This window comes from Lacerta agilis, chromosome 15 (genome assembly GCF_009819535.1).
Source record: "Lacerta agilis isolate rLacAgi1 chromosome 15, rLacAgi1.pri, whole genome shotgun sequence".
NCBI lineage: Eukaryota > Metazoa > Chordata > Lepidosauria > Squamata > Lacertidae > Lacerta > Lacerta agilis.
In genome coordinates this window covers 9,196,357-9,222,918 of record NC_046326.1, presented here as the reverse complement: position 1 = coordinate 9,222,918, position 26,562 = coordinate 9,196,357, and the positions used below count along the sequence as shown (strand labels likewise).

Here is a 26,562-nt window from a genome sequence, read left to right as displayed (position 1 = left end):
TTAAGCAGAGAACAGAGTCTCATTTTGTTTACATTTATTGTTCATGTTTAACTTATTCAGATATCACAGTTTTCTACATTAAATATTTCATGCTATCTCCCCATCCCCACGATTTCCCCTCCTCTGTCCAGAGAAAAATAGAATCGACACAACTTTGATGGAATGCGCTAGAGTAAAGAAAAGGCTACTGCACCCAGGTTACAGAGCACACAGACCAAAAAAACAATACAAGAAAGATCTGCATAGGAAAGCGCGTTGGGAGGGCTGCATGGTGGGTGGGGAAGACGCTGGAACCACCACAGTCTATGCGGCCTGAGCCGCAACAAACCCTTCTGACCAACTCCCAGCCGTGATCTAGGAGGTTGCCAACAGTTTGCAATCTGGGTCGCTGAAGCTGGGGTGTAGAATAGCCTGGAAAGCAAAATCAAGGAGAAGACACAAAGATCCTGTTTGCTTCCAGGCATCGAAATCCATTCCATATAAGCATTTGGCCGCCACTGACATACACATTGAGCATCAAGCTGTTTCCCCCCCAGTGTACGATGGCTTGCCAACTTCACGATCGGAAGGCGGTTTAAAAACAAACCCAAGGTCGGTTCAGAACCCAGTGTCATCCAAAGGACTGCTTAATAACAGAATTTAAAATATCCTCCCTTCGCACATTTGATTTGCCTTCACCCTTTCCTACCTCATTGGGTAACATTTGATGAGACAAGTTAAATCGGAGGGCCCATCGACTTCAAGGGATGAGGTTATATTCTGTGATGCGCAGTCTGAAAGTGCTGGCATATCTTCTCAATGGCATTATGAAGACTGACACTTCTCAGGATAAATTTCCATTTGCTATAGGCTAAGCCACTTTACCAGCAGGGTTCTCCAGTTGCAACGATTCTGCAGTTCAGGGTTGGTCAGGTAGAGGCAGGATCCCTATCCAGTTTCGTATTATGTCCACCTCTACACAAAGTGGCGGTGGAGACAGTGAAACCAGGCAGGTTAGCCCGGCAGAACAAGCAAGTGGACCTCGTGCCAAGTTCCTGGAAGAGGTAGGAATCTTGTACCTGTTACTGGGCAAGCACCAGGGTGTGCAAACATTGCAATGTCATTGCTGTGTAATTTTCTCAGCCATAATTGAAGCTAAAGGTGATTTGTGGGTTTGACCTGCCACCAGCCATCACTCTGCTCTGTTGTGTGTGCCTCTCTCGTGCCCCCTGTGCCTCTTCTACACAACAGGACAAAGGCAGGTGGAACTTTTGACTGGACAAAGGCAGTCTGGGCTAAGGAGAAGAGGACTTCTTTAACTCTTATTCAACTACACCTCCCATATGACTTTATTACTTTTCTCACAGTGCAATGGGTAGAAAACTGCAGCCTCAAGGCTATTCTTCCTCCAAGACTGCCTAAATAAAAAAATTTATTCCAGTAAACCAAATAAGAGTTGCGAAAGAACATTTTCCCCTCTATTAAATGTAAACAATTCAAGATCCTAGTGCTTGAGAGAAGGGGTGCATTTTAAACTCTGTTATCAGCTTAACACATCAGGAACACTGGCACAAATATGTCACTTATTCTTGGTTTAATTACAGGGATGACAAGTAAACACCAACACAAGGGAAGAAAACCCAGCGTTTCATGGAAGGTGAAGGTGGAGCTAGTGCTTTGCTGTGGAATCTCGGGGATAAAACTCTGCCAAGGTGCTCTGAGGGATTCTCTTCAGCATCTCCTTGGGGAAGATACGCAGCAGCTGCCAGCCGATGTCCAACGTCTCGTAAACAGTGCGGTTTTCATAGGCCCCTGAAGAATAACCACTGGCATGGTTACACACTGGTAGGGACCAAGGCTTTGAGACTCAAGTTTCCCCTCTCCCCCATAGTACTAGAACTTGAAACGCTCCAATGGCACTGAATGTGGGAAGGTTCAGGATGGGCAAAATTAAGTACTTTTTCACGTGGCACATAGCTAAAACTTCAGAGTTCACACTCGCAAGAGGTAATGATGGCCACCAACTGGGATAGCTTTAAAAGAGGATTCATGGAGGATAAGGCCATCTACAGCTACTAGCCATGAAGCTTTTTAATGTGTAATGTTGTATTATGTTTTTATGTATGTTGGAAGCCGCCCAGAGTGGCTGTGGCAACCCGGTCAGATAGGCGGGGTACAAATAGTATAAATAATAATAATAATAATAATAATAATAATAATTTTTAATCTACTTCCACTGTCAAGAAGCAGTATGCCTTTTAATATGCTGGGGACTGCAAGTCGGGAGAATGCTGTTCTGCTCAAGTCCTGCTTGGAGGTTTCCTATAGACATCTGTTTGGCCACAATGAGAACAGGATGTTGGACTAGACGGGCCTTTGGCCTGATCCAACAGGACTCTTCTTAAATTCTCATGCAGGCAAAGGACCCCTGGGAGGTTAAGTCCAGTTCTTGTAACAGTAAGGTAACTTGTAGCTTTTCCCTCTGAGGGCGATGCACAGGGCAAATGTGTGGCTGGGTTCTCCAGTGCACACTGGAAGTAAACAAAACAGGAATGTACTGTAGCTATATTGGAGCAAGGAAACCTGGAGAAGGCCTGCTTCTGCATTCCTATAGCTATCATATAAACAGCTCAGATGGAAGCATCAGAGGAAGGGAGAAAGGCTGAGGGCTCTCTGCTCAAAGAGCTTAATAAGAATGTCAGAGAACCAACAGGTTGCACCTAAACTCTGGGCTTTTGACTCTGGAAACCTCACAGGTTCTCCCCCCCCCCCTTTCTACCCCCCTGATGGCACAAGGAAAATCTAGTTGCCCTCTAAGAAGGGATTGGAACATGCTTCTGAGAGGTGAAGAAACGGTTACGCAACACTGAACATCTGATGAATGGTATACCTACCCTGAGCAATGAAGTTCCTCTCAAATTTCTGCAGGAATTCAAGATAGAGAAGATCATCGGAAGTAAGCGCTTCCTCTCCTACAACAGCCTTCATGGCTTGGACATCCTTCCCAATGGCATAGCATGCATACTAGGGGAAAAGGAGAGTGTGGTCAGGGACAGGTAGCCAAGATATGATTGCCCAAGCACTAACAGATTTAACTTGTGGTCCAGCATCTGACCACAAGTTAAATCTGTTAGTGCTCCTATCATGCCTGGTCACTGGTCATGCTGGCTGGGCTTGATGGGAGGCAGATGGAGCCCAGCAACATCTGAAGGGCCACGTTGGTGCCCCCACCTCTTTAAATTAGAAATCCTAAAAGAAACAATTTGAAGTTTCATAATAGCTTGTCGGCTATGTCACCCCCCACCTTCCAAGACATGTACTTAAAAGGGTAACAGTCACACCTACCAGTTGGTTTGAAACCTCAGCGTGATCCTTCCTGGTCATCCCCTCTCCAATAGCAGATTTCATCAATCGAGACAAAGAGGGAAGTACGTTGATAGGTGGGTAAATCTGGAAGGAGAGACGTGAAAATTAAGAGCTTCAGGAGCTTGGGACAGGTTGTTGTGAAATGTTAAATGCTTTGATTGAAGAATAGCAACAGAAAGCAGACATTCTCCTGCTTGACACCTCCCTTGCACTTCCCTGGCTTGTAATACAGTGCAACCTTGGTTGTCGAACGTAATCTGTTCTGGAAGGCCGTTCCAAACTTCCGAAACGTTCGACAACCGAGGTGCAAAGGGCTGTCCGCAATTTCAATGGGGAAAATTGGAAAATACTCCTCAGAAGCCGTTCAACTTCCGAAATGTTTGGCTTCCGAGATGCCTGAAACCGAGGTTCCACTGTATTATTAAAAATAAATCCTTCCTCCCAGCTTCATCAAGAAATACAGCTTTGAAATAACACTTGCTTCAGAACAAATTTAGCCTTTAAAAGTCAGCTGGCAAATTGTTTTATGACTGTTTTACCTTATTTACCGGGTTCATTGCTTAGACAATTTTTATTAAGCTGTTTATAATACTTAAAATAAAATAAACATCGGAAATCTTCAATGATGCTGGGCACCAAACAGACATTTCTGGGCGGTTGCTAACAATGCAAGATTAATTACGAAACGACCTAGCTGAAACACCTTAGCATTATGCCTGTGCCTTTAAGACACCCACATTTTGCTTCTTGTAATCAAGTTCTCAGGAGTACCCTGATAATAAGAGGCAGACAGCACTGTATGACAATAGCTGTTAAAACTGCCTGTCTCAAAAAGTACAGAGGAGTAGAAGGGCATGACACTTCAGCCCAAAGACATCTTGAAGATAATCTCAAGATACCATACTGACCTGTCTGTTGTGCAGCTGCCTGTCTACGTAGATCTGGCCTTCAGTAATGTATCCCGTCAAGTCAGGGATAGGGTGGGTAATGTCTGAAAACAAGTTACATTTATTTATTTGCTTATTTCATATAATTTACATACCACTAGATTGTAAAAAAAAAACCAACACCCTCAAAGTGTTTTAGACCTATAAAATCAGGAAAAATACCATACACTAAAACATACAAGAAGTTAAAATACTAAAACAGATTAAATTCACACCAGCTTTTCTAAGCATCTTGTGCTTTCAGATTTCTTTTAACTGCTGCAGGCAATGTATCCACGATGCTGTAATGATCAAGACTTGACCAAGCAAAAAGACTGCTTTTACCACAGCAGCATGGGTAACAGAATCATCTAAGGTCTTTGAGAATAGGGGTTTTTGTGGTACTTGGGGAAAATGTGGCAAGTATGGATTTTGTCTGTAGAAGTACAAACAGGAGGAAGCAGAGGAGGGAAAATACTCGGACTCTAACCTGGAAAGGGAAAGCTGAGGGAAAAGAAACCATTAGCTACTGGAGGAAGAAAAACTCTCTCTTCTTGCCCTATGCAGGCATGGCCAAACTTGCCCTCAGCTGTTTTGGGACTACAACCCCATCATCCCTAGCTAACAGGAGACCAGGTGGTCAGGGATGATGGGAACTGTAGTCCCAAAACCACTGGAGGGCCAAGTTTGGCCATGCCTGCCCTATGGGGATATGCAAACCTGGTCTCAATATGTGTCATTGGCTTGGTAACACAAAATGCTAAGCCAAACCTGGCTTAATGGGACTGCACAGATTTGCAGGATGTGTAGAGATGCTTGTAGCTTTGCTCTTCCATGGTCATTTTTGCTTTGGCACTGAGCGAAGCCAAGGTTAGGAAAACATGCAAAGTCAGACCTTAGCTTAGCTCACCATGGCAGCAAAAGGACCATGAAGGAGCTGGCTGCAAGCTCCTGTGCAGGAGCCCACGTATTTGCATGGCCTCACTAAGTCAAGGTTTGGCGTGGTATAGAGTGCAAACCAGGCATGCAATGGGAGTAATACATTGAACTTTCACAACCTTCTCATTGCTTTTTTTTATACCAACAATTAAGAAGGGGCCAAGAAATGCCTGATATTTCTGTCTCTCCCCAAATATTTTTGCAGGGTGCTTGCTTCTCGCTCCACATTTGCTGGAGGGGAAGTCTAAGAACTTGGGATTTGCAAGTCAGAAGACTCTTCAGGTTTTCCTCCAGCCATCTAGCAATGTCAGAAGCCTTATGCATCTGCCAAGTGAGTGGCAATAGAACGGGTGCTGAGGAAGAGCAGAGCTTCCCCTGGTATCTGGGACCCCTGCCTAGATGGAAACAATATGGAAGGAGCAATGTAGGACAAGGACTCACCATCATTGGGCATGGTAAGAATAGGAATTTGAGTAATGGACCCATTCCTGCCTTCCACTCGCCCAGCTCGTTCATAGATTGTGGCCAGATCAGTGTACATGTAACCAGGAAAGCCACCGGCCTGGTATCTTCCCTGGCTGCTGAGACCTTTGGGGAATTAGAACAAAAGCAAAATGTTAGCAAAGGTGGGCTTACCAGAAATAGAGCAAAATCAAACGGGGGGGGGGGGAGGAGGAAGCTCACGATTGGCAGCATCAAAACTCTGGAAGTCCTTTTTGAAATGGGCTTCTGCTCTGCTGATGTGAGGATCACTGACAGCTTAATCCCTATCTCTCCATCCTCTCTGTCAAACATGAGGCCATTAGGGCCTAGGCAGAGATTTTTTTTTATGACTGGGGTGAGGAACCTGTTTCCCTCCAGATCATCCCTGACCATGGACCATGCTGGCTGGGCCTGAAAGGAGTTGTAGTCCAACAACAAATGGTCACAGGTTCTGTACCCTTGGGTTATGGGGGAAGCATAATGTACACTGTGTGCAATGCAAATCACTGTATATAGCTTACAGTAGCAACAAGCGCAGTCTGCAGTGATGAGTCTAAAGGGTGTGTTCAGATGGCAATTTGCAGCATCGCAGAGTCAAAAATCTCTCATAAGAAGTGATGCACAGAAAACATGGGGAAGCGCCCCTTGAAAGGCTATTTATTCCACTTTAAACTCAGAAACCCAGGTGGGCAAGCACATGGGCCAGTGTCAACTCCTGCCTAATCCCCCTCAATATTATGGACTGCGGGGAACAATGAAGATGAGTTTGGGGGGTAGTATTTGAAAGCTTATAAAAGGTCATTTTGAATTGTCAAAGCATCTCTGTGTTAATGTCCTAGTAGAGGACGCAAAACACATGCATAGTGGAACATTCAAAAGTAATCGTTATTCAATAAGAACATAAACAGCAGGTTCTTTAAGCACCTCACAAGTAATCAGAAGCCCAGTACCTCAGTATCCTCCTTCTCCAGGTTCGGTTAAGTCATTCTGGAGCATTCATTAGCTTCATCGAAGGTGCGACTCAAGCTTCACTAACTAATGAATTCCAGCCTTTTGACGAAGTCCTTGCATGCAAGGCAAGGACTGGTCTGTTGAATACAGTAAATAAAGTACCTCTCTCAGCGCCTCTGCATAGGAGCTCATATCCGTCAGAATAACCAATACATGCTTTTCACACTGATAAGCCAAGAACTTGCTGTGGTTAGAGCAAGACGAGGCGTGATAATGCGCTCAATGCTGAAAAAGAGCAATTGGAGACCAATTAACGTGGTTGCAGAATGGGAAGTGATACTCGACACAAGCCTAATGCTATTTCTGAGAAAGAGCAGTTCAGAAGGAGAAAGGTCTAGTGCAACAGTCAATATGCATAAGGAGTTATTTAGTGGTAAAGGAGTAAGCAGCACTTTCTACCACCTGTGGTACAGAACAGAGTTGGGGATCCTTTCTCAGCCCAAGGACCACATTCCCTTTGGAACAAACCTTCTGAGGGCCACTTGACAGAGTTGGATGCGACCAGAGGTATAAGTGGATGGGGCAACAAATATAATTTTTGCCTTTGTACAGTAGAGCTAGTTTCCACACACATTCTTACCCCTCGCCATCCTCTATGAAGCAAGAAGCATTATCCAAGTTAAAGGGCATATTCCAGCCTAGCAAAAACATTTAGGGGGTGGCGGCGTGAAGAGAGGGGGTTCAAGGTTGGAGAGAGACTGGCGTGCCAGACAGACAGGCTTGGAGGAAAGCATTTGGCTCCTGGGCCTGAGGTTCCTTTCCCCAAATATCAAGAGAGTGATACTCAAAGTACAAATTACAAGCACTCAATCAGATCTTTCCAAATCTGATCAGATGCGATTTCATAGCTGGGTGGCCAGAAGCAGCTGGTTGTGACAGAAGGCCTGATTGGACCAATACTCTTGAGTGATGACTCTCCATTTGACAGGAAGCAAAATAAAGTCCCACCCCATCCCTCTCACTTCCTAATGTCAGACACCACAGGTGTCCTTGTGTATAAGGCATACACACATAAAATTAGGTCAGAATGAAAACAATCCAGAAATTAACAAGACAATCTTAGCCTACATGTGTTGCATTTTAATGTGTGCGCTCAAGTCAAATGCTGAATTGAGATAGGTTGATCCATCCAACCCTGGCCTATTCCCCCCCCCCAAAAAAAAACTCGTTTTATGCCTGCCAAAGCCAGCTCCATCTCACCATCCTATTTATGGGGTTTTTTGTCTTAAAATCCATCTGTTTAAATAAAGTACAGGTGAAACTCGAAAAAATTGAATATTGTGGAAAGGTTCATTTCTTTCAGTAATTCAACTTAAAAGGTGAAACTAATACATGAGAGAGACTCATGACATGCAAAGCGAGATATGTCAAGCCTTATCTGTTATAATTGTGATGATTATGGCGTACAGTTGATGAGACCCCAAATTAACAATTTCAACTTTGGGGTTTTCATCAGCTGTATGCCATAATCATCACAATTTAACAAACAAAGGCTTGACATATCTCGCTTTGCATGTCACAAGTCTAACTCCAGTAGCTAATGAAAACAATTGCTTACTGGAGAGCCAGTGTGGTGTAGTGGTTAAGAGTGGTAGACTCGTAATCTGGTGAACCGGGTTCGCGTCTCTGCTCCTCCACATGCAGCTGCTGGGTGACCTTGGGCTAGTCACACTTCTCTGAAGTCTCTCAGCCCCACTCACCTCACAGAGTGTTTGTTGTGGGGGAGGAAGGGAAAGGAGAATGTTAGCCGCTTTGAGACTCCTTCGAGTAGTGAAAAGCGGGATATCAAATCCAAACTCCTCCCTCCTCCTCTCTTCTTCCATAAATGGACTTTTCCACGATATTCTAATTTTTCGAGTTTCACCTGTACTTACGAGGTGGTCCAAGAGCTGCCTTTTTCTTACTTTAACATTTTAAAGTTTCATAAAGCAGCTGATGCCTCCTGCTGGCCATGAGGTTAAAAAAAGCAGTTTTGAAATGCTCCCAGGAAGCAACTTTGCATCTGCACTTGTTCTTCTTGAGGGATGAATCATTATGATGTACAGTTGCTTTGTGGGAGTATTTCAAAATAGTTTGGTTTTTTTTACTGTGTGGCCATGAAGGAAATGTTAGCTGTCCCAAGTAGCATGTAGTGAAAAAAAACAGCCCTCAGACCACTTTGTAAGTACAGTGGTACCTCGGGTTAAGAACTTAATTCATTCTGGAGGTCCGTTCTTAACCTGAAACTGTTCTTAACCTGAGGTACCATTTAGCTAATGGGCTCCTGCTGCCGCGGCGATTTCTGTTCTCATCCTGAAGCAAAGTTCTTAACCCGAGGTACTATTTCTGGGTTAGCGGAGTCTGTAACCTGAAGCGTCTGTAACCCGAGGTACCACTGTACAGTACACACTCCTATAGAGAAAGATTCGCTGATTATGTGGCTTAATCCACAGATTATGTTCTGATCCATGCACAGGACTGAGGGGGTGAAATAGCTAGATTGCTCGAAATGTGAAGCAAACCCAAATCTCCCATTTTAGGATACACACACCAGGTAGGCGGGAAAAGGTAGCAAAGAAGAATGCAACCTGCTTTCCACATTTTTTATATGCAAGGAGTAGCAGCTTTGGTTGCCGACTGACAGCACTGGGGGCAGCTCCCTATTACAGGTCTCTTTCCAGGACTCAATTTCAATTGAAAATATAAATGGAACAAGCTGACGACATTCCAAAAAAGGCACTCAATATTTTTCTGTATGCAACCGCTGCAGCTAGAATAGTATATATGCGAAAAATAAATTTAAAAAATGGAAAGAAGAAGAGATATCCACAAAGAAATTCGGCAGAACAATTGATGAATACACAGAATTAGTAACCATGACTGCGAAATAAAGGAATAAGGATGAGTTAAAGATAAGAGAAGAGTGGAGGTGTTTTGGAGATTATCTTAGAAGGTATAATATACAATTTACTGGTAACCTACAAGTAGGAGTTAATGTATGAGCAGCAGGTAGCATCAAAAGAGGAAGACTTGAAATGATAATGGGTGAAATATCAGGATATGCAGCAGATCAAGATTCCCCTAGAATGCCACAGAGAATGGATTGGGAAGTCTTAGGAAAAGAGGTAAGTGGTGGATACTGTATAAAAGCTGTTAAAATTGCATAAATAAAAGTTTTAAAAAGGAAAATATAAATGGATTAGGTGTTTGAGTGCCATGTTACAGCCATCTTCCATTCTGTCCTAGATGCATATGAGAGACTTGGTGTTTTTTGAGAAGGGAAGCTCATTGTGGAAGAGAAATTTTTTTCTAGATGTTTGCCATTTTGCCAAACTTCTATCCAACTTTGCACAATGACTGCCTTTCAACATAGTCTTTGGAAGAAGCAGACAAGTTTCTCCAGTTCTCAGTTCCCTACATTTCCTCCAGCTGTATATAAAGTCACATATTTTTTTTACTTACGTTGGATCATTGGCTAAGTTCAGGAACAGACACACATTGTCCATGGAGCCATTTTCCTCAAAGTCAGACTTGAAGAATCGAGCGTTTCCATGTTCACCTACAGCAAAGCATCAACACTAGGTCAGTTGCAAAGCTAAGTATTATTTAGACCCAATTTATGAAAGTTTCTAAAATGTCAAGCAGTGGAGGGTGGCTCCTCCTTCATGCTTTGATGGATAAGACAAAGTTAACACAGTTGATTTAGCACCAACAGTTGTGATTATTTTGCTTTCGAGTTGCTAGGTGGCCACCTGGAGAAATACGATGTCTTTAAAGCAGAGATGGTCCTCTCGATGTTGCTGGACTCATAACTCTCACCATCCAATGACCACTGGCCATGCTAACTGGGCCGGATAGGTGCTGGAGTCCAACTAATGCTAGACTTTGTACTTCTCCACCCTACCCCATTTTTTCCTTCCCTTGTCCTTTTGCTCACCTTCCCTGCTCCACAGTGATGAAAGAGGGAGCAGACAAAAAGGAGGAGAGTTTGGATTTGATATCCCGCTTTTCACTACCCGAAGGAGTCTCAAAGCGGCTAACATTCTCCTTTCCCTTCCTCCCCCACAACAAACACTCTGTGAGTGAGTGGGGCTGAGAGATTTCAAAGAAGTGTGACTAGCCCAAGGTCACCCAGCAGCTGCATGTGGAGGAGTGGAGACACGAACCCGGTTCCCCAGATTACGAGTCTACCACTCTTAACCACTACACCACACTGGCTCTCAAGGAAAAGTGAGAACTGGAGGAGCTGCAGCTCACATTTAAAACTGGAAGTTTTAAAGGGGAAGCACAAGTCCTCAGCTTGTTGTAATATAAAGCATCTGCTGCAAATCCCTAAGAACAATTCTTTGGTCCATGACCAAAGCATAGAAGTGAAAACACTATTTTGCAGAGGAAACAGTATGGCAATCCCTTAAAAAGAGATCATTTCTCAATGGGATAGCAGCTTTCCCTTTGAAACTAAGGTCTCAACTCTTAAAGTGCACCCTGGCTAAGTTATTCTATACATGTGAACAAGGAATCCTGTTGCAGCTAGTCTGGGGACCAAAATCAGAAGTTTTTGAGATGAACAGATATTGTGTACTCTGTTTCATAGATGCCAATTCCACAGCACATTAACAGCTCCTGCAAAATTGTTTACATAAAAGTACCTCCAACTTGGTTGGCAAAGATGGTGACAGATAATGAACTGGAATACACGGTTTGTATGCATTCAGCTACTTACTCCCATAGCAGCAAACACAATGGCAAAATTATCTTCACTGTAGTCCACATCTTTGGATTTCTTCACCAAGCCTGCCTGGCGACAGATCTGAGCTGCTATCTGAAAAAGGATGTTCCAGAGTCACCCATGTTTTCAATGTACAAGGCTTAATTTCTAGGAAGATTTCCAAGGGAAGGGAATTTGAGAGTCTGCTTTATCATATACGAAGTGTAAGAACAAAGCACAGGGCAGTATCCAAAGCACTCGTTGCATTAGCGCTACTGCACATGTGTCTTGCATTCCCATCTTTTCTAGAGGGGCTGGAACCCCCTAAATAGATTTAGGGGGTGCACAGGGAGTGACCATTGCACATGCACAAATCCTTGTGCTAACAGAACAGGTTCCTTAGCGCTTGATTGGATACCACCAACAGCATGCTTACTCGTCTTGGACAGGCTGCTAAACACAATGGTACGTGTATGGGAGGTAGTCAAATACATAGGTTGGTATGTTAAGACGCCTGCCAAGCAGGAAAATGTGTTCATAAGAAATGCAAATATCATTTGGGGGGGGGAATAAAAAAAACCTATCAAAACATTAGTAAAGCGAACCAATTTTTTTTTAAAAAACTTATTCGGTGTTTTAATACCTAAGTTTTGTTTTACTGTCTTTGTGTGTATTGGTGTATCCCCCCCCCATTTCATTCCCCCCCATTCTGTAATATGCTAAGCATTATAGGGCAGCCTGTAAATAACATAAACATATTTTTTTTGTTTCAGTTATGCCCAAGGTATATAAGCAAGCTGCATTGAAGAGAGTCCATTTGGTCCATCTAACTTAGTACAGACTGCACTTACTAGTAGCAGCTTTCTAGGGTTTCAGACAGGGATCTCCCCCACTAAACAAGGTAATTTATATTTTAAAAGCATTTATATCCCCTTATTTAGCCAAGAAGACCTCAAGTGCCTCAGACTTAGAATCTAAGAGGCACGGCCATTTCATGCTTGCACAGTAGGCCACATCTGCCAATGTTTCATCCCAAGGGCAATAAAAACTATCAGGAGCATGAAAACCAGGGAGAAGGAGCAAGATTGTGGTATAGCATCTGAATGCATCAGTAAGTGGCACCAGAAGGTATTTGTTTCCTCCAAAATATTAGTCCAATTCAAATATAACACAGAGCACACACATTAATTTAAGATTATTCTGCAGCACAGGGTATTAGCACTCTGCTTAGCACTGCGTGGATTTGGAATATGCTTTGCAAAACTGAGCATTAAGTCCTGCTAAAACACCTACCTCATTGTGGGGCAACCCAGCAGCAGAGAAAATAGGAATTTTCTGTCCTCTGGCAATGCTGTTCATGCCATCTATAGCAGAAATGCCAGTCTGAATCATCTCTTCTGGGTAGATTCGACACTGAGGATTGATTGGTTGACCTATTTCATTTTGACAGGGGGAAAACATCATTTTCAACCTGCATTTTCCAAGAAGTTAGATTCAAGTTTCAGTAACGACTATTAAATCCAGTGTTCCACTCCTAAGCTCTGAGACTTGCACACTGGCAGAAAACTTTCACAATGTTTTATTCACAATAAGGTTTTCTTTAAATAAGTTTGATATTTCTGACATTTATTCTAACATGGTGTGTAATATTTAGGGTTCTGCATGACCTGCGGGCAACATACTATTTATGTGCTAGGAATGAGCCTGTGTCTGGAGCCATCTACTGCCAACGCTGATCCTGAACAAGGAGAGCTTTGGGAAACTCATTCTGGTTTTTTTTGCAAACAAAACCATCATCTGAGAAAAGACAGTACAAGCAAGCAGTTACTTAAACTCCTGTCTGTACAATGGGCAATCACTAAACTGTTTTGTATTTATGCTGACTAGCACCTTTCAAAACTAAGCGAAACTACATCTCTCTGAGAAATTAAAGGGCAACCTTACGTTAGCAATGTTATGGTAAACATACCCATGATATCAAGGTAATCTTCAGCCAAGACCATAGGGCCTCTGTCTATGGGCTTTCCTGATCCGTTAAACACTCGCCCTGCAGAGTAAAGAACAAGAGAACATTTGGTCATGTTACCAGGAGACCAACTATATTAACAGTATAGCTATCATTGTACTTGGAAGCTGGCCAAGGACTAGTGATCAATGCAAGAAGTAGGATCTTGTACTTACCAAGCATATCTTCAGATACTGGGGTTCGAAGGATATCCCCAGTAAATTCACATGAGGTTCTCTTAGCATCAATACCTGAAGTTCCCTCAAAAACCTAAAAAAGAGGGGCAAATATTTTAGTATTTCATATTTTGGGCTTAATCTCATTGCTTCAATTTGCATGGGCAAGCTCTGCAAGTGAATGAGTAGGTAGGTAAAATAGACTTTTGATGAAACAATGCGCAAACACACTGTATCATTAAATAAATGATGTTACAATCAGCTGTCTCATAACTTGCTTCTTTGTTCCTTCAGCAACCAAGTTCTATTAATTCTTAAAGTCTTAAAAAGAGGCGACAAACAGCCTTTTAAAAAAAAAAAAATGAAGGAAGTGCATTTAAAAGCATGAATACTAAAGCATTTTAAAAGCATGAATACTAAAGCAACACATAAACAAATGGGATTTTTTGCAGTAACTTACCTGGGAATTAAAAGCCTTCTGGCCACTGGCTTCAAATAAAATATTATGTGCAACTTGCAGACACAGGGCAAACCTTCCAAGATCAGCCATTCCCTCCAAGAATAGATACACAGGATATAGCATCAATTCCATCAAGCAGGTTGCCCCACCATTTACCTGAACTACTGCTTTGGATCCACTGACTTCCAGCACCTGCCCGCTTCTCTTTGTTCCATCCGGTAGTGTCAAGTGCACAATCTCTGCATACCTAGGGAACTAAGTGACAAGTTAGGTGGGTCAGGAGGTTTCCACCAGGAAAAGAACTGATCTCCATTAAAGACTCAAATCATCAACAGTGAGAAAGCACAGGTGCCAGCTCCTGGCCAAATTCAGAACTGGAGACAGGCGAATGTAAATGTTGCTTTTCACAATTTAATCAAACACATTCATTCAGATTGGAACACGGTCAGCCTTTTGCTACTGCTCTGTCAGTCATAGAGGTGGCTTGTTTGCGCAACCCCAGTTGTAACAGCATTATTCTAAGCCTAACAAGCAGTACTGTCTACTTTCTTACCCTTCCATGACATACAGGGCACACTTACTTAATTTTACCCTGAAAGGGTTTTTATATGCCTCCACAACCCCAGTGAGAACAGAAGATCCATATAATGCTGCTCAAGGTGTACGTGTGTGTACACGTTTCAGAGGAAACCTTCCTCCATGGCAAGCCCTATCTGTGATCTTCCACAGCACATGTAGACTGAATAGGACAGGTGTAGAAGCTAACACAGCAGCGCTGTTAGCTCCTGCTGTGCTCCCACAGGGTCTCTGCACCAGCTGGATAATTGGCTGGGAAAAGCCAAGTGGGCCAAATTTTACTTTAACAAAGACTTTTGAGCATGGATTTTAGCCATTAATTCCTATCATGCAATGAAGCAGACACAACCCAAAATTATTGTTGATAACTAAAGGGTTTTGCTTGGATGCAAAAAAATTTAAAAATCCACATTGATGCTCAAGCCACAACCACCCACTGCAACAGTATTATCAAAATGGGAAATTCAACTAGCTGTTGAGAAACCACTTGTTGCCTTGATACTTTATTATGAAAATACTCTCTGCAGGGAAAGATTCAACTGCCCTTATGCAAACCTTGAAGGAAGGATCATTCCCATTTTAGGTGCCAGAAGAATCTGCAGAATGCCAGTCACAACAAGGCCTATTTACAGAAACACCCACAAAAAGACAATGTTACCTTCACTTGATCCAAGATTACTAGTGGTCCATTGACTCCAGATACTGTCTTGTATGCTGAAAAAACAACCAGAGAGAGGTATCTTTTTAAAGACAACTTAGTACATTTCTGATTCGAAACATTCTGACAGAAGTCATTGTGCATGATTGGCAGCAAGAATATCAAGACATTCTCTGCTCAACATGCTAGTGTGATCCTTTACGCTATGCTGAGAGGCTGCCTTTGGGAGACAAATTGCAACCCCTGGGGGAATGTGTTGTGTTTAAAGGAATGTCACTTGTTCAGGAGTACTAAGTGTTGCAACATGGCTGAGAAGGCCAAAGGGTTCCCTCATTTTACCACTTCCATGGCTGCTACCCCATTCACCAATTACAGTGGTACCTTGGTTTATGAACTTAATCCATTCGGAAGTCCGTTCTTAAACCAAAGCGTTGTTAAACCAAGGCGTGCTTTCCCATAGCGGGGGACTCAATTTACAAATGGAACACACTCAACAGGAAGCGGAACATGTTCTGCTTCCAATGCAAAGTTCACAAACCAAAACACCTACTTCCAGGTTTGCAGCGTTCTTAACCAAGTTGTTCATACAGTAAATAAGCTGTTCTTAAACCAAGGTACCACTGTCCTGTATCCATTACTACCTATCCAACTGCTGAAGCTGGTAACTAATTCTTTTTAAATTAGGAGATGGGTTGTTGGCAAGACTAGAGAAGAATTTCAAGTCCCAGATGCCTGAATCACATTTCCAGACACAAACAATTTATCCAGCCTGGTTATAATGAGACCTTATTAATTATCCTTTCCATTCACACCCTGTTTAGTGTTCAGTCTGGGGAGAGCTATGCAGTGGGTAAGATCCTGAAACACATTGCATAGCCCACAGTGTAGGAAGGCACCAAACCTTCAACTAAGCAAGTGGACATCAGGACAATTTAAGGTACAAGGCTATGAATGTTATGCTATTCTGCTGAAACTTGCATAAATATCTTCCTTTGCGGGGGAAAAAACCTTTTAAGTGAACAGCACAATGCTTGTAGAGAAGCTGACTGCAGGCTTCATTTGTTTTACACTGTGCTGTGATGCCAAAGAAGACATCTCATACTGACACAAGAGCCGAAATCCATAATAATCTTGGGGGCAGGATCTCTGGCACACAGAATGTTAAGACAGCATGCCAAGTGCCCTCGGAGTCATCATTAGTTGAACTCTACAAGCTTAAATTTCCTTCAGCCAATAGCTAGGAAACACAATCCTATCTACGCTGCCTTGAGGTATCTGCACCATCTCAAGTGCTTGGAAAGAAAACTGACTGACAGCATGGAGCTGTGTAAGAGTCTTACTGCAGGGTTAAGCAGCTCTGCAGAGGGCTGGATCAACCGATACACGTTTTCAAGAACTCCTGCCACTCCAGTAGTTAACTATTATGGTTCTGAACACTGGCAATAACCTGCTTGTTGTGGTCAACTCAACACATTCTACTCTTAATGAGGAAAATGTGTAACAAAGTTCCATTTCAACCAATACTGTATTAGTTTCTGGAAAGAGGGGGCAGGTAGCAACAGAAGCAAGACTCCCAAGCAAACTCACTCTATCCTTGACCTGGCTCCATAATTCTGGCAAAGGAGAGCTTCCTATCCACTTTTATTGTTGTTTAATCAACTCTAGAACCATTTCTCCCAACCAAACAGATGGATGCTGTACTCTCTCTGCTTTTCCAAGCCATTAGAAGAGGGTTTAAAGCATGGGTAGGCAAACTAAGGCTGGGGCCGGATCTGGCCCAATCGCCTTCTAAATCCGGCTTGTGGACGGTAGGGATCAGCATGTTTTTACATGAGTAAAATGTGCCCTTTTATTTAAAATTCATCTCTGGGTTCTTTGTGGGGCCTGCCTGGTGTTTTCACATGAGTAGAATGTGTGCTTTTATTTAAAATGCATCTCTGGATTATTTGTGGGGCATAGGGATTCGTTCATTTCCCCCCCCCCATATAGTCCGGCCCCCCACAAGGTATGAGGGACAGTGGATTGACCCCCTGCTGAAAAAGTTTGCTGACCCCTAGTTTAAAGCCTAGCTAACACAGTCATACATGGGAGTACATGAAACTGCTTCAGGCCATTTGTCCACATACACCAGCACCATCTTACCGATGCAAGTTGGAGAAGTTCTCCAAGGATATTTCTCACCCCTGCTAGCCTAGACCCTTTAACTAGATGTGTGAGGGACGAAACATGGAGCTCCTGCATGCCAAGCTTACACTCTGCCAGAGAGATAGGTGGCCCTTTGCTAGCAGAAGCTGGAGTTGGGGACAAAGCAGTTCTGTAATAAGGCTAGAGACATAGGAACAGATGCCAAGGAGTTGCAGAAGTAGATGTTATGGCAACCAAAGCCAATTCTAAGTTCTGCACTCTGTTTCTGCCTACCCCTGATTTATATGTGCATAAAAGACTTGGAGTTTTTGAGATCTCTCTCCCCCCACCCCAACTAGAAGAATGAAGTCTTGGAGTGCCTTCTCAATCTTTAATTTATATTCACGGAGGGCTGCGTGTGCTATGGGTGTGCAAAGGCTTTGTACAAACCCAAGCCAAATCAGGGTACATTGGAATGTCTGGGGGCTTAACAGAAGTGATGTAGGATCTCTCTGAAGCCCAATCTGAAGTGAGGAAGTCTCACCCCAAAAACCTCACAGTACTCTGTTGCTAAAATGCGCACTCTCTCTCTCTCTCTCACACACACACATAAAGGACCTCTATCATAGCACTAATATTTTGGAACACTGATATTTTGGCTAAGAAAGTTCACCTGGACACTGCTGCTCACTTCTTGGTATGCTGCTAAGACCCATCTCTTCTGATAGCCATTTTAGATGCTGCCTTTTAACTGCATTTTATCACTGCTGTTTTTAGTCTGTTGTAACTGCACTGTAATTTTTAGTTTTGTTGCAATTTTCATAAATGTATTTTTTTCTGAGGGGTTTTTGCTAAAAGAATTAACCACCCCAAGTATGGTATGTTTTTAATGCTTAAGACTGTGCAGTAAATAAATGCGATATGGGTTGCGTCAAGGACCTGGCAGTGAACAATAAGATTATTTATTTTTCATCACTGCCCTTCCAAACAGCATACTTCTCCCCAAGTGTGTCAAATGCTTCAGTCTCACATGATCTGCAAATAGAAGTGTTTTAGTGAGCCAGAAGGCTTTATCAGCTCACACGGCAGCAGAGTAATCATTAATCACACAGGGAAGGGATGAGCAAGTCAGATTATTTCTAGATAGGATAATCAACTAATACGTCTAGAACTGAAATCCCATGTACCTGGGAGTTAGATCCATTAAACATGGTAGGACTTGGAAATAAGTATTTCAGAAATATACACAGCATTCTGCTGCACGGTTGCAAACCACTAAGGCATAAGCTTAATTGAATTCAACGAGACTTGCTTCAACCAGGTTTGAGTTTTGGGGACAATCACTTCCCAACAGTACCCAGAAGTGTGGTGTGTTATGGTGTTAGTTGGCTTATAGCAAACACGAGGGAATATCTTGCAGCCCCTTAGAAACCAGAATTTATTGGTTGTGGCCAAGAGTCCACCAGATGCACAAAGTGTCATCCAAGAAGAGAAAGTGTTGAGGAATCCAAACCCTCTCCCTTCCGCTGCTTATTTTACTGCCAATCTTCACTGAAATGGAAATATTAAAACCACTTCACTTCTAAAAGTGTGAACATTTTATACACACATAAAATATGCTATCTGTTTTGTTCAAGGTTTCAAACATGTTTTATATATGTTCAGCTTTTAAAACTTTAGAAGCAATGTTTCAATACTTCGACTCTGATTAAAGTTACCATTAAAATTATGCCTTAGAGAATGTTTTTTCTTTGTGTTGGCGACAATATAAATTAGCAGGGTATAACCTGGGTGGTGGTGAAACAGCAGTACGGTTTTGTTCATTGCAAGTATGTGAGTATATGGTAGCTGTTATGTCAACACTGAGATATTTACACTGTTAGTAAGTGGTAACAAAGTCTATTGATATACAATAAAAACTTTCCTGTAACTCAAAAAAAGATTACTTTGAAGATACTCGAGATAAGCTCCTCTGCCTTATAACAGAATATCAAACAAGAGAATAATGCCCAAGATTCTAGCCATGTGCTCCATTTAGTCAAATATACAGTAAGAAATTTTCCAAGTACCTGTCCCATTACTAAAAATAATCTGTTGGGAGTCTTACAAACTGAGTGTATTTCAGAAGTGTCTCAAGAGAGAACATCTGGACCATTTTTTGGAATCTATTTGTTTTAATTTGCCTTATTTTGTGCATGCTTTTCAAGCTACTTTTCAGCTCAGACTAAAACTATCACCTAAGAATGTGTGTTCACCTTTATTTATCTTTGCTCAGCTATATGTAGAGAAAAATACAAAGCTAAGCAGATAAGAACTGCAGCTTTGAGCTCCTACTGCCCCCAGTTAAATGCTTCAAGTTGGATTAAAACACTGCTTGCTTCTCGGCTCAGATAAACACAGCCATGAGTCTGGGGAACTCTTAACTCGTGACAGCCTTGTCAGCACTCAACCCCCCTCCTGGAGCAAAGAATTACTTCCTGTCATTTCTCGAAACAATCCAATTTCCTTGTTTTATCACATCTGCTAGTTAGTTACCATCCACAAACAGCTTGGACAGCTGGCTCAAAGTATACTCTAAGAAGCAAAAAAAGGAAAGATTGCCTAAGAAGGCCCAGCCCTGACCCATGAGCCCCAAATCTACCCCTCCCAACCAAACCCCCCACCATGTATTGCAGAAAGAATTATTAGCAGGTTAAGAGACTTCTGCCACATCAGCTGAAAAGCCTCCATCATCATATGCAGGACTACAGGGAAACTCGAAAAATTAGAATATCATGGAAAAGTCCATTTATGTAAGCAATTGTTTTCATTAGCTTCGAGTTTAATATAGGAGATAGACTCATGACATGCAAAGCGAGATATGTCAAGCCTTTGTTTGTTATAATTGTGATGATTATGGCGTACAGCTGATGAAAACCCCTAAACTGAGATTGTTAATTTGGGGTTCACATCAGCTGTACGCCATAATCATCACAAATATAACAAAGAAAGGCTTGACATATCTCGCTTTGCATGTCATGAGTCTATCTCATATATTAGTTTCACCTTTTAATTTGAATTACTGAAAAAATGAACCTTTCCACGATATTCTAATTTTTCGAGTTTCACCTGTACATGCTGGTGACTATTCTAGGTCTTCCTAGCACTGGGAAGTCATCTAAGGAGAGAGGCAAAGTACTTTCTACACCCCCCAGCCCCTTCCTTCATTGTGCCCGCTTCAGATCCACTCCCCATAGCTGGCATCCTCCTACTTGTCTATTTCCCCTTCTCTCTGGCAGAAGACTTTTTAAAGCCTCAGGGTGCCTGTGTGATGAAGCTGGTGCCACTGAATCAAGGTGTAAAACATCCTGCTGAACAACACAGCTGCTGGGAAGACACAAAGGGAGGGCTCCCAACACAAGAGACATCGGCCCTCATGTAGATGTGGAGAACAATGAAACCTCAATATAATCAGTGGGCTTCCAGCAAGCTTCACTTATCCCTAGATAGCTTCCTCAGGCTTATTTCTGCACTAGAGGATAACAATACAGTATTGCAAGGAAAAGGAAAGAGTAGACCCCCAACAAGGAAAAAGGCAACTACTGGTAACAACAATGGCAATAAGCTAGAATGGAAAGCTGGAGGCGAAAAGATAGGGTTTTTGTTTTTCAGTAACTAGAGACACATCTTCATGGAGACAAACTACGTATTCCATCAGAAGCAATTCAAAAGTGTACAGGGGAAGGCTGGCCCTTTTTGTTACTGTAGATATTACCAGAGTCTGACCACATGTACCATTGGCACAACAGAGGCTGTTCGTTCCTGCACTTGTACAAGTCTGCAGAGTCCATGCAGCAAATCTCTGCTGCTGCAAGGTTGGATTTCCCCTTTCCATGAGTTTCACAACAGTCACACATCCCCTGATTTACAGTAACCAGATCAGCATATGAACTTACATGTCCTGCTTTGAATACTACTAGGCTACTAGTTTTTCAAGAGAATAACCAAAATTTTTGCATGCCTACCATTTGGACAATTATCCACCTTGTTTATTTTGGGGAAGAGCCAGAACTCAGTAGCATAGCATAGGAAGATATAATGTCCAACACCTGGTAACTCCAGTTAAAAAAGTCTTGGGAAAAGAGAATGGGAAAGGCTTCTATACAAGACCCTGGAATGTCCTTGCCAGCCCATGCAGATAATAGTAGACACCGTGGCCAGCTAAAAAGCTGCCCTATACCAGATCAGGCTATGTTGCTTCTGTCCTTCCCTCAGCACAAGTCACCATCAGGACAACTAAGACAGTTTCTATACCAAAACAAGGCTGAAATGAATCAAATAATTAGTCTCTGCCTGAAGGGGCACTGCAATCAAACTCATATCCAAGAAAGCCATATTCAAGGGCACACTCACATACTGCCTTCTTCTAAGTATCCATGACCACTCTCTCTCAACTAGGCATTCATTAACTCCTTGGACCATGCTGGTCAATCTCCTGCTCAATGCTTTGAGCCAAAAAGGACACAAAGATCAAACACCCAGGACTCAGGCTACAGTTCTCCAAACACCCTGTCATATCCTCATGCTGTAACAAGTTAAATCCATCCAATAAAACAGGACTAGATGGTGCTCTGAATATGTCCACAGACTGAAAGGTGGTAACAAATTGTGATGAAGATGAGTGATTTTAACCTCAAATAAAGTAGCAAATATCAAAGCAGGCATCAGAGAATTTTGTTGCTATGTTGATTATCAGATATTATTATTTATGTCTTTTGGTAGGTCAGAAGGAGGCTCCAAGCAACAAGAAAGATGCCTTCTCAATGGCACAGAAACAAAGGGAATCAGACCATTAGGCCATACAGCTCATTATTGTTGACACTGACTAGCAGCAGCTCTCCAGGATTTCTGACAGGGTTCTCTCCCAGCCTACGCAAGGCAGATGCCATAGCACTGAGCTATGGGCCTTCTGCTGTTAGAGATATAGAAAGCTGCCTTATGCTATATCAGATCTTCAACCCACCTAGCTCAGTATTATCTACACTGACAGGCTGTAGTTCTCCAATGTTTCAAACTGGGGCTTCTCCTGGCCCTACCTGGAGATGCCGGGGATTGAACCTGGGACTTTCTGCATACAAAGCAATGCTTTACAACTGAGTTACTGCCCTTCCCTCACTGGCAGAATGAGAGAACAATGATGGCAGAAATGAGTTATTTCTTCACAATCCCCTGTATTTGGCTACATCCACAGATGCCCCTACTTGCATTCAAGCTGTAGCAATTGTGTGTAATGTCAGAGTGCCCTATGTGTCCCATAGAGAAACTGGGGCACAGAGACATGCCAGCTTTTCTGAGTGGTCTCAGGCATCCTTCAGATTCCATCAGCTTCTGAAGTGAGCCATTTTAATAGGTCTGCCACCTTTACACAGAGGGAAGTCGCTTCTTCACACTCTGAAGAAGTGTGCATGCACACAAAAGCTCATACCAATAGCGAACTTAGTTGGTCTCCAAGGTGCTACTGGAAGGAATTTTTTAATTTTGTTTCGACTACTGTTTTAAAATTCACCAGGAAGTTATCTGACCATGACAAAGGAGTCATATGTATTTCACCCTCCCTCCAACGACTCAAGACTCTGAGAAGTGTGGTTTGGACAAACCCAAGAGAGCTTCACAGCAGAGATGAGAGGCAAGTCACACACATTCTTATTTTTAGGGCCACAAACATGGGATTATCAGGAAGTGCTGGGAACCATAAGCAGGGAGAATGTGGTTGCTGAGGTTCTGCTTGTGAGCTTCCCATAGGCATCTGGTTGGCCACTGTGAGAACTAGACAGGCCTTTGGTCTGATCCAGCATGGCTCTTCTTAAGTGAGCACCTCCAAGGCAGACCTGCACCCTGTGGCCTTTAGAGGAGATTTGAAAGTGGGTTTCTCATATCCTAACTCAATCTTGTAGCCACCCCTAAATCCATGCAGCTTGGTGGCACCCTTTACCCTTGTGTTAGTGCTAAAATACTAAAGCACTGCTGAAAATACTAAAACATACACATGCAAAGGGGGGGGGGTCATTCAGTTCCAAACATAGTTGAAGAAGGAAATGATTCAGTGAGCATGGCAAAGTAACCACACAGAAAAAAAAAAGGTGTATGGTCCACAATGAGCACAAGCCAATTCATACCCTGGTTACAGAAATACATATTTTCTGTTTAAAATGCTTGTACCTCTTGAGAAAGTTATATTAATCATTTTCAAATTGCACAGTTTGTAAGACAGTAATTTAGAGACTAAATCAAAGCTTTCAATATTGGGGCTATCAAAATGAGTTTTTCCAGCTCATTATCATACAAATAACACTGCTTAGAAATGTCTTAAATCAATAATATTTACATAGAAAGTTTATATAGGATTGCAGCCTTAGTTGCTGCTGTTTCCCAGGATCTTTTAACTATTAAGACAACAATTGCATAGGACAGTCATGTGCTGTGGCCTGCAGCCCAAGATAGCTTTTTACTATGACCTATGACCTTTGATTTGTTACACTCTACTGATTTAAACAAAGATTAAGTATCTGTGAGATGTACATGTTCTCTGCTTCCTCCTTGGGAACTCAGACCCTTATATATTTGATATTTCTACCACTTTTAATCAACATACAAAAATGCTAGGACTGGTAACCTCACATAATTAACAGCAGTATTTTTGATTTAAAGTGCCACAAGAATTTAAAGTTGTCATGTGACAAAACATAGCTATTTAACATTTCAATTTCTACACCAGCAGCTCTTAAGTTAGTCCTCCCTTATTTCTGGAAGCAGTGCCTTCCTAGGATGCATATCTATCCAACACTTCTATCCCTACTAATTCAGGTGTCAATAAATCAACATAACAAAGGCTTAGCGTGAGCTATGCACACATGGCAAAAAGATAACACATCCCCAAAGCATTTTCCACTGTAATGTTAGAGCTAGACATCCCATAATGCAAGAGCCATCTTGCCTCCATCTGCTGCTACACATGATTCTGCAGTGTAGCACATGACCTTGAGATTTAGGCTGGCAGATTAGTCAACCTACAGAATGTTTCACAACCACCTACTTTCATTTCCCATTTAAAGACAATCCACAACGGCCTTGTTTGGGGATTTTTGTTTTCTTAAATGAGAGGGGCTTCTAGCAACTTCATGGGAATAGAATATGAACAGAATCCAGCATCTGTCCTTTATGTGGTCTCTCTGTACACCAAAGAGGCATCAATCAGCACAGCCAATGAAGTAGCCAAGCAATGAGACTGCATTGTGAAATTTTGTCCTTCCATAAAAAGAGCTTCCTGCACTAACTGGCTGGAAGGGAGAGCACCTGCCATGTTTATTTTTTATTTTTTAAAAAATAAAGGTTTCCTAATTCAGGTTGCAATTCTGAACACACTGACTGGGGGTAAAACTCCACTGAACTCAACCAACGTTAACACCCTGAGTTAACATACCCAGAATGACAAAGTGAAGTTTACTCACTTAAGCCTCATTTAATTCAGTGCGACTTACTTCTGAGTAGACATGGCTAGGATTGTGCTGTCAGTTGTCCAGAGGTTTATATTCACACTCCTAAAAAAAACCCAGTGGGAGATCCATTCATTTGATGCCACTACTCTACCATGCCCCAGTGCAGAACCAATATGGCAGATGCTGCAGTTACATGACATGCAGTTCAATCCTATGCATGTCTACTTAGAAGTAGAGCCCACTGTGCTCATTGGGGCTTATTTCTAGGTAAGTGGGCATAGGACGTCAGCCTGCAGGACTGCAGAGCACGCAACTTACAAGTCGCACAAATCACTCTTAAGAGACATGATGACAACAAAGCAGCTGTGCCCACTGCTTGCCCCCCACGAAAAGTGCAAACCTAGGAAGAATAGATGTGGCACGGACAGAGAACGGAACATACACAAATTGGGAAATGCTTCGGATAGGGTGGGGAAGAAGGGAAAGAAGAGAAGGGAGGAATGAGAACAAGAATGCATTAGAGGTGGGCCCACAGGCCTTGGACCTTGGACCCCAAAGAGGAAAAAATGAGGAGAAATATACGGAAACCACTAGAGAAAAAAAACTGAAGGGCAGCGCAGGAGGGAGAAGAGAAGGGTATTTATATGCATTTATTTTAGACTAGTTACCCCTTGGGGGTAGCGCCTTGTCCTCCCATTGAAGGTGCAAAACGGTAAAAAGGAACATATTAATATAAATGATAATGCTGTTAAGTCATCCCCTTCCCATCACTGCTGCAGCCACTAGCCGGCGTCAACCTAGGAGGGGCTAAATAAAGCCAGCTCCCGTCAAAGACCACCTTCTACAAACATGACGGCTCTTCCTGTTTGCTAGGATTTGGGAGGAGGAATAACATTTGTATCACTGGGGCGTTGGGGGTTTTTTTGGCCGGGGAGGGAGGACGGACGGGACACTGTTGAGCAATCCACAGAAAACAAGGCGGCAGCAATAAAACCCCGATTCCGATTGTTCTGTTCTCTGCCGCCCCTGAAAGCTGCAGGGACGAATTTCTTAAATAATAATATTTTCTCTCCCACCCACCCCCGGATAATCCCCCGCAGGGAGTCCGAGGAAGCGGGCAGGTGAGGCGGGAGGGGGTTCCCCTTCCCCGCCCCACCTGCCTCCCGGCGCCGCTACTCACTGAGGCGGGGCTGGGAGAGGTAGTCGCGGGTGACGGCGGCCGCCTGCTCCCGCGACGCCCTCCGCCGCTCAGCTCGGACACGGCTCCGTTCACCATCCCCCGAATGGCCCGCAGCGCCGCCATCTTGTCGCCGTCTGGGCTGCGGCGCCATGCGCACGCGCTCATATAGGCGCTCGTCGCCGGGCCCTGCCCGCCCTCCCTCCCGCCCTCCTTCTCCGGCTCCGCCCCTCCCGCGAGCCGGCGGGGAGAACCCGGAAGTAGCAGGAGGGAGGCAACGGGGGGAGGGGGAAGGAGCTGGCCAGGGTGCTGAGCGGAGGGGGGGGAGGGAGGGCATCTGTTTCTCCACGGGGAGCTCCTGGGATCTAAACCCTGGACTTGAATGAGATATATATTTTCTCTCTCTATATATAATATATATATATATATATATATATATATATATATATATATATATATATATATATTATATTATATATATAATATATATAATATATTATATATATATATCTATATATAT

General features: G+C 43.0%; 1 protein-coding gene across 1 annotated transcript; it reads right to left on the bottom strand.

Annotated features, from left to right (window-relative positions):
• LOC117059678 (V-type proton ATPase subunit B, brain isoform-like) lies at positions 1-26,168 on the bottom strand. Its single transcript, XM_033171418.1, is given in 17 exon segments — positions 1-1,791; positions 2,874-3,003; positions 3,325-3,429; positions 4,254-4,336; positions 5,652-5,774; positions 5,777-5,798; positions 6,807-6,886; positions 6,889-6,929; positions 10,146-10,242; positions 11,400-11,505; positions 12,685-12,824; positions 13,361-13,438; positions 13,573-13,666; positions 14,189-14,287; positions 15,267-15,322; positions 26,046-26,102; positions 26,105-26,168. Coding segments are annotated over 17 exon segments (1,518 nt in total). The 3' UTR covers positions 1-1,648.
• Positions 26,169-26,562: the final 394 nt, after the last annotated feature.